The sequence below is a fragment of the Pygoscelis adeliae genome, unplaced genomic scaffold, assembly GCF_000699105.1.
Source record: "Pygoscelis adeliae isolate BGI_AS28 unplaced genomic scaffold, ASM69910v1 Scaffold106, whole genome shotgun sequence".
Lineage (NCBI taxonomy): Eukaryota > Metazoa > Chordata > Aves > Sphenisciformes > Spheniscidae > Pygoscelis > Pygoscelis adeliae.
Window position 1 is genome coordinate 954,291 of NW_008824939.1, and position 20,505 is coordinate 974,795.

General features: G+C 36.4%; 1 protein-coding gene across 1 annotated transcript in view; it reads left to right on the forward strand.

Moving 5' to 3' along the window:
- SLC4A10 (solute carrier family 4, sodium bicarbonate transporter, member 10) overlaps window positions 1-20,505 on the forward strand; it is a 125,704-nt gene that overhangs the window by 77,424 nt on the left and 27,775 nt on the right. The window contains exons 7-14 of the mRNA XM_009325384.1: window positions 3,122-3,210; window positions 7,726-7,883; window positions 9,694-9,781; window positions 10,295-10,441; window positions 11,040-11,140; window positions 12,542-12,716; window positions 12,902-13,035; window positions 14,195-14,440. Of these exons, the coding sequence (XP_009323659.1) occupies window positions 3,122-3,210; window positions 7,726-7,883; window positions 9,694-9,781; window positions 10,295-10,441; window positions 11,040-11,140; window positions 12,542-12,716; window positions 12,902-13,035; window positions 14,195-14,440 (1,138 nt within the window). The remainder of the gene's footprint in view (window positions 1-3,121; window positions 3,211-7,725; window positions 7,884-9,693; window positions 9,782-10,294; window positions 10,442-11,039; window positions 11,141-12,541; window positions 12,717-12,901; window positions 13,036-14,194; window positions 14,441-20,505) is intronic.

The window sequence follows — 20,505 nt, forward strand, 5'->3', positions numbered from 1 at the left end:
GTTTAAGATGCTCTGTATAAACTTTCCCCATGACTGTCATGTGAAAACTGAAATTACCTGTCGTCTCTACATTGTATCTTTAATTGTTATTCAGTACAGCAAAAAAACCAAACTTCTTGTTCCAAGATCCAGAAAGCTGTCTTAAGTTGCAGAGCTATTTAAACATCTCTTACTGCCTCAAGGTAAAACTTGTGTTCCTTCAGATTACTCCAGCATATGGGTAAATCAAAGTTTGAGGTCTTCTGTTGGCACAGAAAAAGAACATATGCTATTCTTATAAACTTCACATACTTTCTGGTTGTGGCTTTTATTTCCTGCTATGTATATTTTTACATATTTTTCTCCTAAAACAAAAGTGGACACAATGTTTAAAAGTAGCCTTTGGACTGTTATGGTAATTGCTTAGAGGCTTTTGACACCTCCAATTATGATGTTAAAACTTCAGTATTTATAACAGGTGGTCCATGCTCTGACTCCTTTATTGGTCAATATTTTTATCTCCCTGGCAGATATCCGTGCTCTCATTTTCTTGAATTTTTGGGTCCAGAAAAAAAAAGTATAAATGTAAATCCCTAATTAGCAACAGAAAGATAATGAACTACTATTTCTGTTGCTTTCCTGTAACATCTTTATAACATGGTATGTATATTAGTATGAGTAATTATTACAAGTATTTCCTTTTATATAGATCCTAGAATATAGAGGAGTGTCTAAAAGGAAGAAATTAAGAGTTAAGAAGGTGTAATATTACTAGATTTAAAATTTTCTGGGAGTAAGTTAGGGCAGAAATTTTCCCTGAGCATTTTATGGCTCCTCTGTTAGAATTAGTGGAAGGTTTTTTTGTTATGTTATTAAAATCACCAAAATAGTACAGAAATCAAATTTATATATTAATTCTTTTTAATAGTTATAATACTACAGGATGATTCCTGTAAAAATAATTCTAAGACTGCTAAACAAACAATACAGAAAAAAATTATAGTGTGAAGTAGTGTATGGGGATACATAGTGTAAAGGTGGTGGTGTAACAATGATGGAACTCAGTGTTTTTTCTTTAAGTTCTAATTAAAACAGACAAATTGAATGATCATTTATAAGCATCTTGCATATTTAATAATTTCTGGCTTCTGACTTGCAAAAGTTGTCTCTTGTGACATTTAGGATTTAATAGTCTTTTAAAATGTGAATTCCTTTAAGTTACATTAATATGCTGCTTTCTGAAATCAATCCTTTATTCTGGTCATATGTAAATTCTAATCCTGACTAATTTTCGTCTACTTGGTTAGGTTAACATGCTTGTCATGTCTGTTTTTTTGCCATTCTCTGTTTATTTCACTGTAGTGCTGAACAAAAGCCCTAATTTCTATTCTGGTTTTGATCTGTCCTTGTCCTGAATCGGAGAGAAAATAGAAATATTTACATTTTTAATATTGATGCATTTAATAATAAGATTTCTAGCAATACATTTTAAAACATTCTGTTCCTGTACTTCCTAGTCAAAGTGAAATCTCTCTGGCTGTGCTACCAGGATGCAGCACAAGAGTTTAAAAACTGTTTTGTGTCATGGGAGATTTGCCTAGTGGAAAACGAGATGTTGATTTTCATGAAAACCAACATTTTCCTTGAGCAAGTGTTTCAGCTGGGAATTCATGACCAGACTTAGACAGGGATACTGTAGTGCTCAGCTGTGACAGAAGCTGGATACTTCAGTATTTTGGCAATGGTTGAGATACTCTTGCAAGTCTCCTGTCCTGTTCAGACTGGATCCCGCAAAGTGCTCTGTTTCCTGGCTCTGGCTGAGGACATGCTTGGACTGCAAGTGTGTGTAAACAGTGGTGTGAGGGGACACACTGTGGCTTTTTGAATTGCCCAGACAATGTGCCTAGCTAGGACTTTCTTACTGTCTTCATCTTCCAGTATCGTGAACATACGGTCTTCGTTACTGTGCAAGTTTAGGTTGGTTTTCACCAGAACCAATGTTTTCACATCATCATTTCTCAGTCATATGAGAGATTTTATTTGCTATGGAAACAAATATATGCTGGGCACGAGATGCTGACTCTGGGCCAGTTGGACTCTGTAGTTATTCCTGCGTATGTGTTAGGGCAGTAGGAGATAGTTGGCTCATATATTTGGTACTTTTTCCTGTACTTTGTTGTGGTGTTCAGAGCTGTGCGTGGCTCCTGCCATGCCAGGGAGGGAGGAAGAGTGAAGGCAAGCAGGGAATGGCCCGTCACCCTGTGGGGTTTGTGTGCTGCCCTACTGCCAGCCCCACACCCTCCATGTGTGCATGGTGGCCTCTGGCCGTGCACAGGGGCAGTGTTGGCATTAAGTAAAAATATGCTTTATGTGACATACACTTGTAACTTAATCCTGTTTTTCTTTTTAAGCTTTCATTGGCAAAATTTTGTTGGTCACAAGGCTTACTGTTTGCTTCCACGAGACTGAGGCATGTTTAAACGCTTTTTCTCATCTTGAGATATTTTTGAAACTTCTATAAAATACTTTACTAAATCCTCACTGGAATTTTTCAAAAATGTGTTTGCGGAAACATTTGTTTTACACGTCAATAATCACATTGTTCAATACTGAGTTTTTAAATCATCTTAATTTCCAATACATCTGTTTTTATAGCAGCCCACTTTTATGCTGGGTTTTGTAGTTGTTATAATCAGGACATTCTTACACCCATGAGTAAATTTATGAAAATTAGTAATCCTGTTTTATTCAGTGAGGAGTATTCTTGTAGACAGATGCTGCCCAAAATTGGCAGCTCCTCAAATTACTTACAAAAACTATATGAGTGCAGGACTTTCCTCAAATGTAATATCTTAAAAATTGTAAACTTTAATTGGCATAGAAAGTTTGTCTTCCAATATTTAGGAGTATCTTTTACATTTTCTAAATTACGTTCTCCCATTCCTAACTGCACGTGATAAATGTTCTGTCTTTTGAGAATGTGTTACTCTAAGTAAGTCTTTAATTAAAATGCCATGTTTAGATGCTTCATATACATATGATGCAAAATGTATGGAACTCTTTAACAACTATTTCATTAGATGTTGCTTTATTTATAGAAGTAATTGTTAGTATTCTGTAATAACGGTACTTTTTTTAGCAGGTCAGATTGTTTCCCCACAGTCTGCTCCAGCCTGTATTGAAAACAAAAATGATGTGAGCAGAGAAAACAGCACTGTTGACTTTAGCAAGGTAAGTGTTCACTGACGGTGAAGAGAGCTTCCTGACTACCAAATAGATCTTCTGAATTAAGTGAAATGAATCCATGTGAATCAGGAAAAGCTGTGAAGTGCAAATTTTACTTGAGCATTAAAGTTTCGTGTGCACTACAATACAGCTTGTATATAACAAAAAAGAATCTTTCATTTTCTTGATAAATTACTGGTAACAGGAAATCACAGTTTAGGAACATAGATAAATTTATTGCACGACAATATCATAGGTGTATCATTGTAGGGGGAATTTTTACAAATTAACAGATTATTTAAGTCTGAAAGTAATTCAGAATTCTTATAATTCAGATTTACCTCTCAGATTTTTACTTTTTGTAGAAGTAATGCATGAATGCAAACTATGCTTTTTATAACCTGAACTCGTGGATTCCAGATGTCTCAAACAGAATGTGTTTCTGTAAACCTATAACTTAATTCTTCTGGCAAGCCAAGATATTTCAGTACACTTCACAAAAGATGTTAACTGTTCAGTAGTGGAGATTGCAATGACAGTTCAGTGTTAGATAGCAAAGAAAAGCAAACAGCTTCTCAGCTTTAATGTAAAGGAGAATCCTAATTTGTTTAAGAAATCTGTATGTACCTAAAACAAACTGTCACATTAGATACAGATGACAGACCTGACAGGGATAGATGACTTCAGCTGACACATTAATACAACAAAGGTTGAGTAAGTGAAGAAAGGTGATTTAAACCAAAATTCTGAACAGCACTTTGAGTCTGTTGAATCTTAATGTTAGTGCAACTGAGCTAAAAGTAGAGTTATGTGATTGCTCCATCTGGTGCCAGACTTATTTCCTAGCAGCAGTAGCTATTTGCACCATTTGAATTCTTAACTGAATATGCCAGACTAGGAATGGTACATGGCTGAAATAAAGATGGGAAACTGATCTTTTGTCAAAGACAGTGAGAAGAAAGGAGGCTGGCTGGGGATGTATTATGGACCGCATTTCTACAGAGGTAGCAAGGAGATCTATAAACAGTGACAAGTTGTTAAAAATTTAATGCTAATACTTCAAAAATATTTAAAACTAAGATTATAATGCTTTAAAAAGTCAAGTATTATTTTGGTTTCCTGATATTTATATTAAAAGTGTTAACTAAAACTAATTGTTTTGGCAAGTGTTCTAATATCAAGATGTAAAATTTTTTAAAGGTTATAAAATATAAATAAAGCTGTCTATTCGAAATTAAGCTGTGCAGAGGTGAAGCTCATAACAACCCAAAGGGAACGACATGACTTCCAGTAGTGCTTTCCTTGCACGTTTCCCAAATTGCTTTGAGTGTTGTAGGATCAAAATCCCAGTTCGTTATCTAGCTGCATGATGTTTGTATTAAACAAGAATGGAGGCTGCATCATTTGATCCTTCACTCGCTATTTTTGTAGTGCTGCAGCTTTGCTGATCAAAAGACCTCTTCCTATTTAAAATGGCCTGAGAAGAGATCAATGTCATCTTTTGGCTAGCCTCAGCAGTGTTAGATACCAACAAGGATGTCAGGAATAGGAAAGGAACAACTTTTGTTTGCAGGAATGAAATAACAGTGAAGGATTGTAATCTAAATACCTTTTTTGACTGCCTTTAAATAGATACGTTTATCCTTTTGAAGATGCATAAATAAAGTACAATTTCCCCTTGAAATGTACTATTGCAATAACTCCCAATGGCTATAATTGGAATTACATGCACAGATTGAGAGGAAAGTAGAGCAGTACACTAATTTTCTCTTGAGTATTGTGATTTCTTGCTCTAATTTTGTTCCACATATTAGTTCCATTTATCTTCTGCAAAAAAGCACCTTTGACTACCTCACATATTCTCTCCTTGCTAATCTGTCTCCCTTGGGCTACTTCTAATATTTCAAATTTTGGAGTTGATTCAAAAAGCTGACTTAATCTGAATACAGCACTGAGACTGTGTTGTTTGTATTGGTATCTATTTAAGAAAAATGTGAGACACGGCACTAAAAGCTGTCTTGAATGTTACTTCAGTAGCACAGAGAGGGAGACATAGTTTCTGATGTTTGTACTTGTACATGTGTCACTCCTCTTCCTCTGGGGACACCACGAGGACTTTGTATTCTGGGGGTGATATGGAGGTGATCTATCACAGCACCACTTTATCCTGTGGTGAGCAGGAGGGGGAAGGCAGTTTAACAACTGCATCTGGCTGGTCTCTGCTTCTTATGTCAGAGGCTGAAGGGAACCCTAGTTGTCCTGAAATACAAAATGCATAAAGAGACTCCACCCGCGTTCCTTCTCTTGGCAACATTCTTATGCTCCACGTGGAAACAGTATTTCTGAATCAAACCCTGGTCCCATACTGACAGAGTTTGGTCTTTCAAATACCATGTGAAATAATTGACTTGGTTTTGAATATTGGTTTGCTCTGCTTATAAATAAATTTGATTAATATGCATCACAGCTTTCCTAAGAAGTGATGTTGAACATTTTCTGTTTGTCTTCATGTCAGTTTATGTTTGGTTCTGGGGGAGGCCCCCACCACACTTTTCAGTCCTTGAGTTGCCCTAGAGGGGAATGGCCTCCACGTTAGTTATTTAGTTTTATGTTTAATTGGAGCTTACTGGGACTGTTTAGTGCCAGGTCATGAATATGGCTCAGGTTAGGGTACAGTTTAAGATGCACATGAGGTCTCTCCAGGTACAGACTGCTTGGGATGAGAGATGTATAATGGATAGGTTCGATGAAGCATTCGAAGGATGTAGCTTTTGCCATTGCCCCAAATTCACTCCAGGGCCACCTCCGCTCTCGTTACATAGTGGAAGCAACACCTGGGGTTCAGATGTATTTGCCCAGTTTGATGCTTCTCTGCCAGCTACTTTCCTTTTAACTGAAGCTGTGTTTGCTACCTGGAAGATTTTGGAATCAAGCTGATAAATAGTACAGGAAATATATCTGGAAATACTTTCTGGTAGACAGGAGACTGGATGTTTCAGATTTGAATCTTGATCCTGTGATCTCTATGTTAGTGGGACCTTAAGGTGACAACTGTAGCATGTTGTATCTGAGACATTAGTTATTAAATGTTAAGTCCATTCACAAGGTAAAATCGGTACAGAATGCACATTGCTACGTGCCTGAAAGACTACTTCCTTTCTCTCAACTATAAATGATCTACGACACCAAAATTAGGTGCAAAGTGAATCTGTTTGGGTTTTGTATTTAACCCTGAAGAGTTATTTTGTGATTTGAGTGGCGAATAGAATTTACCTCACTGATACTTTACCTTGAAAAAGTACTTGGTCTCCAACCTTCCAGGTTGATTTGATGCTTGTTTAACTTTGTGAGGTGTTTGGTCATCGTTCTAGATTAGCTTAGGGTAGCATTGGACCTCTCTTTGTGATCTCAGTGAAACAGGATTTCATTACACATGCAACTGTGTTATATCTGAATTCTGATTTAGTGCCAGAGCCATTTGCAAGAAAACAATTTTCTAAATATTACCAAAAACTATGCAAACTAGAACTGACAGATGGCCGTAAGATAGACATTAAAATGGTCCACTTTAACAGTTTATATTGGATTTGGTTGCTGTTGTTGTGTTTAGATTAATAAAAGGAAAGCAAATGACAAAATTCATGCATTTTGAAATGTAGACAATACTGGTGCATAATGAAATCAAACATACATTATATACTCTTATTACTCCACGTCGATCTTTGTTACAGAGTAAACTCTATACTGATACTGAGGAAATAAATACAAATGAACACATTCCTAGGCAAATACCTTGAGCTTATATAGCAATGTCGTGATGAAGCTGTTTCTCTGTCTTTTCCTACTATCCCCGCAAAAGTCAACATCACTGCCTTAGAACTCTAAAGTTTTTAGTCTGCTTTGTTTTTTCAGTTTACTCTTGAGACAATCATGGTCATAGCTTATTTTCTGCTATTTTCAGCAGAAGGGCAACTGTCTTCCATTAAATCTGAAAACAAAAATACGTCTCACTTAGAGTAGTAGAAGGAAAATTACGTGTAGTGGAACCCGTTCTTCTCACTGAGATTATAATACAGCATCTATGAACTATGAATTAATCATTTACAGGATTGTTAATTGTAGAAAAATAAGGCGTCTTCATTTCTTCTACTGTTATGACTTATTGATTCTGTTATGAATTATTTATGCTGTTATGATTATTGATAAAAAGTATTACTAGGAAATTAATACTATATTCTTAACAAGATTTTAAATGTGATTTGTTGCCTTTATAAATTAATTCTGCAGTACTTTAACTATGTTTCCAAGAAAAATTAGTCAAATAATGAAAGACGAGTTGTTTGGTTTTGAGAAACATTTTTATTAAAAAAAAAAAATATTCAGCAGACAAGAATAGTAGAAACTGTATAATTGAACTAACTAACATTATAGTGCAGTGGCCAGAAAGCCTCTGTCAACAAATCAGGGGGAGAAAATCCCTGTCAATAGCTTTTAGGTTGTAATTTAATATACTTTCCTCAGGTTGACCTACACTTCATGAAAAAGATACCACCTGGAGCTGAAGCATCAAACATCTTAGTTGGTGAACTAGAGTTCCTGGACCGCGCGGTTGTTGCTTTTGTTAGGTTATCTCCTGCAGTGCTGCTTACGGGACTAGCTGAAGTTCCGATTCCAACAAGGTACAGCTGGATTTATTTCTCTTCATGTTTTTCTGAGTACCTTGTGGAGACAGGGTGATGTGACCTTCAACTTTGTCATTTATTGAGTTATGATTTTGGTTCTTTCTTTAAAAAAGACATGTCTTAGAGACATCTTTCCACTCATCCTTTAAATGATGTAGGGTATATTCAGAAACATGCCATTTGTGTGTGCAGATAATCATTCTTCGCAGAAGTAGAAATGATAGCTTGTTAAGTTACAACACACAGTTTATCCTGTACAAACTGGTAATACTGCAGATGAAATACTAAGGTGAAATATTCAGCTGCTTAGAATATTTCATCTGGAACTGGAACTACTTGTGTGATACTGCATAATTATGTCCAGAACAAAAAAATGAAGAACGAATTGAGTAAAGGGAAAAAAAAAACCCTATGTGATTTGATTGACTAGGGATAGTGAATGGATGAAGAACATGCTGCAAATACCACGCTCTTCTAAAAGTTACTTTGTAGATACTTGCATGGTAGTGAATATGACTTTTAACCATAAATTTTTATTAGATACATTTTTTCTAAGTTGAAACTTTTTCTGATTAAGTACTTTGGTTCTGAGAACAAATTATGAGGAATTTTAAAAAAATGTCTAAAATAGACTTTGTAGTCAAACAGAAAGCATTTAAATAGATCTGGATATATTATTTCCCGCTGGGGTTGATTCAGATCAAAACTCCAAAGCGATTCTCCAATATCCGAGTTCACTGACTTAACTATTATTGCAGTCTCTCACTTTTTTTTGTACTTATGCACATGTTTGTACACATATTCTGCCTCTCTTTCCCCTTCCCTCTTTTAGTTTCTATAAAAGTAGAATTCCAACAGAAGGCAGTAGTGTATCCCAGTTGTTTGTGAAACTCAAGGAGGAGTGTTATGCTGTGAAATGAAATGCTTAGACTCAGAGCCTTGCTCCTAGTCAGATAAACAGTATAAAATTCTCTTTAAGTTGTAGTTACTTTGGATATGACTTTCTTTGTCTTTTCTCATTTTTGCACGTGTATAAGGAACATTGAGGGACTGAGCTGGCTTTGAAAAAAAACTTCTGAAGCCTTTCCTCGTAACCTCCCCTAACTTCCCACAAAAAAAAAACACCAAAAGGAAAAGAACAGATTTCTTGATTTTTGGCCAAAAGAAAATTAAATAATGAAAAATCAGGATAATTAAGAATTTCTGCAAAAAAATTTATTTTAAAAAAATTTAATAATGTTAGTAAAAAAATCTTTTGCATTTTAGCAAAACGGAGAACTTCAGTTACTTCATTTGAACCTATCCTCTGGATTTTATAGAACCTTACTAGCCCCAAGCCTAGAGTAGAGGCTGTCTAGAGCCTTAATGGGAGTAAGCACGATTTAAAAATTAGTTTTATTTGAGGTAATTTAGCTTCCCCAATATTGCAATAATGCTACTACCATAAAATAGTTGATTCTCTTGAATTAACAGAAATAAATAAATTAATGTTAATGTGTTCTGTACCTAGATTATAATTGCATATATTAATTATGTAAGATAAGGTTTGTTATGTAAGGAGGTTTTGATAGTCTCAATCAAGTCTGACTGTGAAGCTTATGATATATTTTTGGAAGTTATTTTCACATTTTTTCTAACCAGAGCTTCATGTTTAAATGCATGTGTGAGGATCTTGAAGGAGATTATATATAATATTTATCTTAGAGGTTCTTCTAGTCCTATTTTTAAATAAGTATTTCTGTAGTATGTATAGTTACTTTCAACCATCTATCCTTTACAATTTTTTTAATTTATCTTTTATTTGCAGATTTTTGTTTATTCTTCTTGGACCACTGGGTAAAGGGCAACAATACCATGAGATTGGAAGATCAATTGGAACGCTAATGACAGATGAGGTATTTTTTTTCATGGCTTGGTTTTAGTCATTCTGTACTGACTGAGGAGGTGTAATAGGGAATCTCCAATGTGGAATTGTCCAGATAAAATGTGGCTAACCATTCTGATGATGCACAAATAGCATTCTAGTTCATTTCATGATCCTGTAACAGCCCAGATGATGCTGCCATAAGGAGATAACAAAATGAGAAACAATATTCACATGCAAGGATATCTGCATTGAGAAGATCGCATTTTACACAGTTCCTTTCCACTGGAATTAGTTGCATTTTAAACTGTAAAATCTCTAGAACATTTAGCACCCATAAGGATGCTTTTCCATAGCAGCTAGAGCTGCTGTGAAAACTATGTACCAGAAACTCTAATCAGTTGAAGCTGACATTGTTTGTTCGGTGGGAACTGCATGAAGTGCATTCTATTTCAGAGAAAAGGGGCCATCGTGAAAAATGTTACGACAGTATTCCTTTCCCCATCCCTTTTTCCTCCCACATACACTTCTCCATTTTTCACAGGTGTTCCATGATGTTGCTTACAAAGCAAAAGACCGCAATGACTTGGTGTCAGGAATTGATGAGTTTCTTGATCAGGTTACTGTTCTCCCTCCTGGAGAGTGGGACCCAACAATTCGAATAGAACCACCTAAAAATGTTCCCTCTCAGGTTTGTACACTGTAAAATTCAGACACTTAAACGTTGTGATGAATTTTTGCTAGGTAGAATTAAGTCTCATTAATTTAGCATTTAGCAGAGTCACTATATAGGCATTTTGCATGCTCTTTTTTTTTTTGTTGTTGTTAATTTGCTTTAAAAGAACCCTTGTCTTGCCAGCATACAGTACAGTGATGACATTTTGTGTAGTTCAATACTAGTTCTCTCCTGAATAAAGACAGATAGTTGTATCTGAAGATCTTAAATTCAGGGGTAATTGGTCATAAGCATCTTTGATTATTCCGAACAGCCATGGTTTGCTTTTGTTCTAAGCTTATTGCAAGAATTGATCAAAGCAGCCTTGCTTGCTACTCTTTAAAATGTTTTCTGATACAAAATGTTCTGTGATCAATTCTTTAAATTTCTTAGACCAAATTCCTTCCACTATTTCCTGTTATAGAACTCCTCTACAGCTTATGAAGAGGTTATGTTGATGAATCTTACAATAAAATGTACATGTTTAGTCTTTCAACTCTCAAAGCCTGTTTCCTCTGCTAAAATTATGTTTTAGTTGCTAAGACCCATGAGAAGTATTTTTTCCTTCTGGTAGGAGAAGCGTAAGATTCCAGGAGTGCCAAATGGAACTGCAGCCCACGGGGATGCAGAACAACCTGGAGGACACTCGGGACCAGAACTGCAACGGACTGGAAAGTTAGTGAAAACATATGCACAATCATAAGTGTTCTAAGTGATGCACTTCCAAAGGAATCATAATGGTCTGATTCTTTCTCGAATGACTGGCTTAGCATATGATTTTTTTCAGGCATTTTTCCTCATTTGCATACCACGTAGTTGAAAAGGACAATACATACTAATTTGCAGAGAGGGGGAGAGAGCAAGAGGATTTGAGTTTTCACATTATATTTATTGCAAGCTCCTTTCTCTGTTATTTATAAAGGTCAGACCTCTGTTAAACTTGATTAATGTTTCTTATTTTTGTACAGCACGAAGGAAAAGTTGGGAATAGTCTTGTGCCATGTATTATGAATGCTTACAACTATTTTGTAGTTGAAGTTTCTGGGTTGTGCAGCTCTAGCATTTCTTTTTTACCTCAGTAAGCCATGCTATGTCCTGGTATGTGAGGCTATGATTGTCACGGTGGCTGCAATATACACACAACAGAAGGAAGAATTTGCCCCAAGGAATACTTATGTTCTCTCACCTAATATGGTGTGGTGTAAGCGCATCAGCTGTCAGTGGTTGCCTTAGTGCAGTGTAGTTGTACGATAGACTTTTCTTTTACCTTGCTGCCTCTTGATATTTAACTATTCCTACCTACATAAAGCTAAGGATTCAGCTGCAGTGTTGGTGTACACAGTGGGGCAGAGGAGGTGATGGCCAGTCCGGCTGTAAGCCATTCTCTCACCAGTGAACTTGGCAATTGACAGCTCAAAGGATCATTTTAATATTTAGGAGATGGTGGCACTTCATCTTCCTCTTTACCCCAGCAACATCTGATACATCGGGTGCCTGTGAGAAAAAGAGCATTGTGGGGATATTTACTTTTAACTGTACGGTATATTGTAAGGGAGCGTCTGTTCTTAAATATTTGATGATATTTAGCATAGTGTAAATGACAAAAGATGACAATTCTTGTCCTTGGAAAATTGTGGCCTACATTCAATTCTATCATCAAGTGTATTTAGGAACAGGTTCTCAAATAAAGAATGTGAAGCTCAATATGTAGACGTGTGGGTAAATGGGCACTGTGGTAGCTCTCTGATTAAACAAATGCAAAGAATTATTTCACATAATAAATAATAGGGTTTTATGCATGGTAGCTAACAACTGTTCAGAAGTTTTGGGTCTGGATGATTAGATGAAGATTTTACGAAAGAAACATGCAAATTAGTTTGTTTTAAAAACACAATTTTCTGATTAAAGTTATCAAGACAGGGTTCCCAGAAACTTTTTTCTGGGAAGGGCGAATTATAAGAGTATGTATCATTTGACCAAGGAACAATAGCTTCTCTGAAGTATATTTAAAGCAATACTGTGCAAGAAAGTTTGGTATGCCTTTTTCATTAATTTGCTCTCTTCTATTTTTTTTAGATTTTTTGGAGGATTGATTTTAGATATAAAAAGAAAAGCTCCCTTCTTCTGGAGTGACTTCAGGGATGCTCTCAGTCTGCAGTGTCTGGCATCATTTTTGTTTCTCTACTGTGCTTGCATGTCTCCTGTCATCACATTTGGTGGTCTGCTGGGAGAAGCAACTGAAGGTCGTATAGTATGTGTTACATCTGAACTTTTAAAACAAACTTATATTCCTAGGTTTGTGGTTAGTATTTTCTTACTGTTGCATGAATCACCTTTAAATATTGCTGTTTCAATGTTTAGAAGGCTACAGACTAAGACATTGCAAAAAGAACCTGTTTGAAAATTTATGGACACTTCTCTCTGTATCACATTCAGAGTGCAATAGAATCACTGTTTGGAGCATCCATGACTGGAATTGCCTACTCTCTCTTTGGTGGACAGCCTCTCACTATACTTGGCAGCACAGGACCGGTTTTAGTGTTTGAGAAGATCTTATTCAAATTTTGCAAGTAAGTGAAGATCATGATATGCATCATTCCTCGGGTGTTGTTAGGTAAAAGTAGAGACACTGATCCCAGAGTTCCAACATCTGCAGAATAAGATCAACAGTTTTTTTTGGAGTGCACTGCTTAGGCTTTCAGAGTCTGAAAATTATGCAGTGACTGAGACAAGTGAATTGGTGGTAGTGTAGAAAGGTTGATGGGGGTTTTTATTGTTTTTTGTTTGTTTGTTTTTTTGTTTTAAAAACAAGTGTTTTGAACGGAATGCAAGCTTCAGGATGTTGGGGTTTTTTTAATTGTATCATTTTCTACTCTGAAACAATACACTTAAATCTGTGGTTTATCTCATCCCTAACTCATGCAAAAGGTTACCTCTCACCCAGGAAGTAAGTGCAGTGGCAGTGGTGCCATCTTTCAATAGTCACTAATAATAGGCCCTGCACTTCCTCCACCCGAACAGAGAAGGGGTGAAGCATCATGCCAGAACAGCATATCCCCACATTTATGTTAATGTGCTATACGTGACATACCTCTGCCACAGTGTGAGTAAAAATTATGTCTGCATCTTGGCAACCATCATGCTTCTCTGTGATCCTCTCTGCTTTTCTGCCTCATTGCTGTGATGGGGACTTCTGCACCAAGATCTCCTGAACCTCCTGAACAACATAGAGTAGGAGACCCTGCTTAGCACCCCAAAAGCTCTTTTATCACCTTCAGGTAGACCTTTCAGTTCCCTGTGATAATGTCATCCAATGTGTTTGGAGCTCTATTATCATATGCAACAAGCATACAGGATTTTGATGAAAGTTGTTATTATAGCTACTCTTGCAGCTTAGGAAGAAATTGGCAGGTGTTGGCTGTTCACAAGGCAGGATATGGGATAAAAAGTGGGTCGACCTTATACACTTCATGTGTGTGACTACTCTCAAAACTACTCACTCACTTTAGTAGAGATAGAGCTCTTTGTGTCTTGTTAACTGGGAGGAGAGCTCAGGTCAAGAGGTGACTTGACAGTATCTTCAGTTCACAACAGGTAAATAATTTCTGATACAGACTGTCCCCAGAATCGCACATTCCTAGCAAAGGAAGTTTTGGAGCTGCCTCTTCTCCATTTACTGTGGCTGGTCAAAAGATAAACTGTGTTTAATTTTTTTCTTTGTTTTTTTAGAGAGTATGGGTTGTCGTACCTTTCTCTGAGAGCTAGCATTGGACTGTGGACTGCAATCCTGTGCATCATCCTTGTTGCAACTGATGCAAGCTCCCTAGTCTGCTACATTACCCGGTTTACTGAAGAAGCTTTTGCTTCTCTTATATGCATCATTTTCATTTATGAGGCCTTAGAGAAGCTGTTTCATCTCAGTGAGACATATCCAATCAACATGCATAATGATTTGGATCTGCTGACAAAGTACTCGTAAGTAAGGTTTCTTCTGTTAACACTGGGGGTTTTTTTCATAGGTTATGTTTTCTCTGTGAGGAACGCAAACCAGTGCACAGCAGGAAAAGTTTGCAGTAGTTGCAGACTTAACATGTGAAAGCTATTGAGTTAGGCATGATGCTGGCATATGGAAGTAGTAGTTACCGGAGGTATGTGTACAAGCAGTACACATTTACTTAAGATAAGTAAAAAATATCTTGACTTGCAGTTTGGAAAAACTTACACGCACGCAACTTGGAAGTCCTAGAATAAAAAATAGGACTTGGAGGGACCTCAGCTTTAGGTTTTTATTCACATTTTTATTTAATGAGGTGTAACTAAATGATCTCTTACTATAACCTTGCACTGATGATTTATAATATTTTATTGTCTGTTCAGGCAACATTTTTATATCATATTTATCTGTTTTTTTTTTTCCAAATTGAAATATTGACCTATCTAAAAAGGATATAATTTGATGTACCTCCTTTATTTTAACCTCTCTGGCAGTTAAGGTTCAAGCTCCAAGAACTGAAGTGGATTTGGAATTGTTAGGAGCTTCTCAATGGTGATTGATTTTGTCACAATCAATTTCTTCTTGATAACAAGATTTTTAATATGACTCGATTTAAGCAGTTTTACTTTATTGTGGAGTTTTGACAGGTAGTATTCTACTTGGGGAATAAAAAAGTGAATGGCTTTAATCAATATAGTTTCATTTAGGAGTAAAAACTCATAGACTTGTTTCTGTAATATGAGTACAAAAATGTTCTTCTAGTAAAGGACAAGATCCTAGTCTGTCCTGAGGCCAATTAAGCCTGGTCACCTCAGCAACTAAAATGTCATTAAAAAGCATTTTCAGAGAAGATCCCCTCCAGAAATGTCTTTTATTATTTCACTGAACCATTTGAACCCTCTGCATGAGCAGGGTGGAGCCCAAAAGGAACAATGCTTAAACAGTGCCACATCTTCTGTTCACTGGAAAAACAGGAGTGTCTCAACCAAATGTCTCATTTGCATTTTAAGCTGGGAAAAACAAAACACAGCAACAGAGAAAATATTTGAGCTTTGTATATGTTACCACTAGAAAAATAGTTAGCAAATCCTAAATCTGAATGCATGTTATATACCTTAATACATAGAACAAGTTAAATTATAGAAACTATAGTTGTGCTGTGACATACTCTCTCATCATGCTGAAAAAAATATTCCTCTCTAATAGTTTAATCAGTAGACAAAGGAATATGAATTTGAAGAGAAAGCAATAAACATCAAGAATAGGCCATGCAAGCGGTTGAGGTTATATCCTGGTCTTATTTAACTTCAGTTAACTTCTATGAAGTCAGTATTTTACTCTAAAGAGCCTCATACCGCAGTGTTTGTGGATTTTTTTTTCTGTACCACTTCAAAGTAGTCATGATGTTGTCATATGGTTTTGAAAAACAGATGTTGAAATACTATACAAAGACAAAAAATTATTCAGAAACCATTTAGCAGGCAGAGCTGAGATGTTAAAATATGTAATGAAAAGCAAAAACATGAATAGAAATGCGGATTCCTGGGTAGCTAGCTTTATTCGTGATTAGCTGAATCCCGTGATACTGCTTGAGATTTCAGAGAAGTAAGATTAACAGTCTTGCTTGTATAGGGGTGCAGTGGTGGGTATCTCTGTATTTTATGAACAATTTTTATCATCATAGTCCTTATGTTTACAAATAAATGCTTTTGGCTTTATTTAAAATTCCATTAATTTATCAGAATCCCAAATTGATTTTTGAAGGGTGGTGTTTACTCGCTGCCTGCCCTTAGTAACTGTCTTCATTGAATGTAGAATGTGCAGAGCATGCAGAATGGTAGAAGAGCAGCAATTGTTATCCTGCAATTACAGCTATTGACCTGTCCTGTCCTACAGTGTTGGAATACCAGCACAACAGTTGTAGATTTTCCAAACACAATTCCTGAAGGACAAATGTCTTCCAAATGTTTGGAAGAAAGATTTGACCGCTGCCTGGTGGTTTCAAATACATACATAGCTGTCAAAATTATTTTATATAATAGTATCGTAGTTATTTGTGGGGTCATCATTTCATACCTATATTCTCAGTTATTCTTTCATTCTGTGTAGATAGTACAAATAAATTGACTTTTAAACTCTTGCATTACATTTCACTTTCGGCATTTATCTTGTATCTTCTACTTGCAGCAATATCCTGTTTATTATCGATATCACGTCCACGGCAACTGACCCCACTGATACCAAAATGACTAGCTGTAGACATAGTTATAGGCAGCATAGCTTTTATGGGATGTGGCTTATATTTTTTTAACCTTAAAACTGATTGTTGGAAACACAAGTATGCATACTGATTATCTTGTAAGAGTGCATCTGCCGATTCCAAGGATCTGTGCTCTGAACACAGCAAAGAGGTAATTCCAGTCTCTTCTGTTCTCTCCCATCCCTTCTCCTTCATCTGAGTTTTTCTTAGTTCTTCAGAAGCAACCCTGACAGGTTGGGGGAACGGAAAGATGTGCTCTGTTGGAGCAACTCTAGATCAGCTGCCCAAATGACCCGTGCTTTCATAGCAGACTTGGTGCAACCTGAACTCCAAGGGTTTGCTGTGCAGATATGCACATATTACTCTGTCCAGACACAGTGGCCATGTGCCCAGAACATGACGGTATCACAATTATCATCACAAGGCAAGACATTTCAGATAACCCTCAGTCCCTCCTCAAATGTCTGTACAAGTCTCAGTTCCAGAAAGATCAGAAACTAGAAGGCGAATAAGCATAAAAGCTTACTTGAAATAAAAATCTCACTTTTGTGTACTTGAAGTTGGGGAATATTGCTTTCACAAGGAATTAGAAGCTTTTTCTGCAGCATCTGACTCCAGTCCTTCTACTTGTAGTTTAAATGGGTAACAAACTTGGGCTGAAACTGGTCCTGTCCTTAAAGGACCAGCATACTCTGTTACAGAAGCTAATTAGTATCTGCTGTTTTGCTAATTAAAACAGCTGTTTGCATTTTCCTCTTCGGGGATTTTGAAGACAAGTTTTTAATTGTTAGTAAAGCCTTGGCAGTTCTTTAATTAGCAGTGGGTGAACTTCAAAAGGTTGAGCAATTCATTTCTCTTTGAACGCTCAGCCAAAGCTTATGTAAAACTTTATCTTGGATCTGCAATTCTATGCTAGAAAAAGCAGGTTATACTGTAAAATTTCTGTGTTTTCTGTATTCTGCCTGTTGCCCACTCAAAAAGTTGATGTTAAATAGGTCAGGACACTGTATATATTTGAAGCTTTCAGTGTATGCTGTGGTCCAGCCCTCCTCTCTTCTCCCATGGGCTTTCCGAGGATGCTCTGATGTCCACAGGTAGTCCGTCTACATCCCAGTACTGTTGCCTTTGCCATGGAGAAGACATGAGTTTGACCCAGCAAACGTCATTGGCATGCTGTTAATACTGTCCTTTGGAGAGTAGAAAGACAAAGAAAATAGTAATTTAAAATGGTTGGTATTTCAACCAGATTGGAATCATATTTCAAGTGAGAAAGAAAACCCATTCTGTATTTTGGGTGGGTTTGAATTCTGTCATAAACAGTCTCTGTTGCAGGAGTTTGATGTAAAAGGCTGTACTGCATGCATCTCCTCTTATATTTAAGAGTGTAGGAGTCATTACTAGTATCTGCCATAACAAACCTTAGAAGACTATAGAAAGAACGTTTCTGAACAGTTGGGATTTTTTTTTTTTTTTAAATCAAGCAGACCCAAATATTTGAAAATCAACTGAGAGTCCTCCTAAAAGGTTTCTTAAAAATTTGTATTTACCATTTTACCATTTTAGGTAGAAGATATGAGTTTGAGTTTTTTACAGAATTCTATCTCAAAAAGACAAAAATGTCTTTTGTTGCATGATCTAATTAATGTAGAACTAGTCCTGATGCACTTTTTTCTTGTTTTCTTTATTATACTTGTTTGTTATTCTGTGTTGAAATATTGGCCCTAATTGTCAGGTGATCTACTTGAGGCAAATCCATTCAGCATTCATATGTAACTTTTTCTTAAAACACGATCTTTACAATGTGGACCATAAAGAATAAGGCATTTAAGAGCTAAATCAAAAGAAGGACAAAGACAACCTCATTTTCAGTGTGCTACTGTGCTGCAATTTTTTTCTTTTTAAACTGCATTGTTTTGAAGGAATTTAAATTCAGTAGCTGCATTGTTTATTAGATAAAATACACATACTTTTTTGATCTGGGCTTTGCTTGCTCTCTTTCGCGCGCTCTCGCGCGCTCTCGCGCGCTCTCTCTTTCGCGCTCTCTCTCTCTCTTTCTCTCTTTCTCTCTCTCTTTCTCTCTCTCTCTCTCTCTCTCTTTCTCTCTTTCTCTCTTTCTCTCTTTCTCTCTTTCTCTCTTTCTCTCTTTCTCTCTTTCTCTCTTTCTCTCTTTCTCTCTTTCTCTCTTTCTCTCTTTCTCTCTTTCTCTCTTTCTCTCTTTCTCTCTTTCTCTCTTTCTCTCTTTCTCTCTTTCTCTCTTTCTCTCTTTCTCTCTTTCTCTCTTTCTCTCTTTCTCTCTTTCTCTCTTTCTCTCTTTCTCTCTTTCTCTCTTTCTCTCTTTCTCTCTTTCTCTCTTTCTCTCTTTCTCTCTTTCTCTCTTTCTCTCTTTCTCTCTTTCTCTCTTTCTCTCTTTCTCTCTTTCTCTCTTTCTCTCTTTCTCTCTTTCTCTCTTTCTCTCTTTCTCTCTTTCTCTCTTTCTCTCTTTCTCTCTTTCTCTCTTTCTCTCTTTCTCTCTTTCTCTCTTTCTCTCTTTCTCTCTTTCTCTCTTTCTCTCTTTCTCTCTTTCTCTCTTTCTCTCTTTCTCTCTTTCTCTCTTTCTCTCTTTCTCTCTTTCTCTCTTTCTCTCTTTCTCTCTTTCTCTCTTTCTCTCTTCTCTCCCCTCCCCTCTTTTCTCTTTTCTCTCCACTCCTCTTTTCCCTTTTCTCTTTTCCCTTTCCTCTTTTCCCTTTCCTCTTTTCCCTTTCCTCTTTTCCCTTTCCTCTTTCCCCTTTCCTCTTTCCCCTTTCCTCTTTCCCCTTTCCTCTTTCCTCTTTCCTCTTTTCTTTTTGTATTTGTCATGCCATTAGCATTTGTAGGTTGGCATAGCAACTCTCTTATTTCTGCACTCTCCTCCTCCTGCTTTTTCCTACCCCGTAGCAAATATATCTCCAGCTAGTGAATCCTGTCTGGAACACAGATGCACATCCGTTTTAATGTGTATATTAAATATTAGGATATCATTTTTGCTAGGAAAGGAGAACCCTACAACTGGGTGGATTTAAAAACAGAGGTTCTCAAAAGGGAAACAAAGTAAGCATTGTGGATGAAAGGAACCTGATTTAGAAAGCAATCCAGTATTCTTTAAAATACAAACATTTTAAGATAGTTATCTCAGAATGGAGAAGATCAATTATTTCTCAGTGTGAGGTTGCTTAGATCGTAGGACTTTATATACCTTTTTTATTAATTCTTTTTTTCTAGTGATGAATTCATGTTGTTTTTAATAATTCTTTACCAGAAGTTACTCAATTATTAACAGATTACATTGAATAATTTTAAAGTGATTTCTTGGCATAGTAATATGCATATTGCAATCTGTCTTGGTATTGACATGCACTTAAGCATTAGGAGTAGAAAATCCCACTCTGATGTAATTAAGGAGCCAAGATCATGTCAATCTCAGTATCTTTTGCAGGCTATAGAAACCATTGCTTCTAGAAGCCATTGTGAAGATTAGTTTTGTGCACGCCACTGTTTGCACAAGCCAGTTTTAAATCTTTCATTATCTATATAACTTAATCTAAATACATTATTATTGGATGCAAATTATGTTGTTTTATACCCTGTATTCCTTAAGCTGCAGGTAGAATGAGAAGAGTTAGTCATGATAAGCACAGAACTTCTCATTGGGATCCCAGGCATGTAATTGAATTCCAATTCCTGTAATGATTTCTTTGAATTTAGATATGAATATGGATTTTCTTTTCCCCTTCTTTATAGGTTTTTCTTCCACAGTTAAGTAACTGTGCC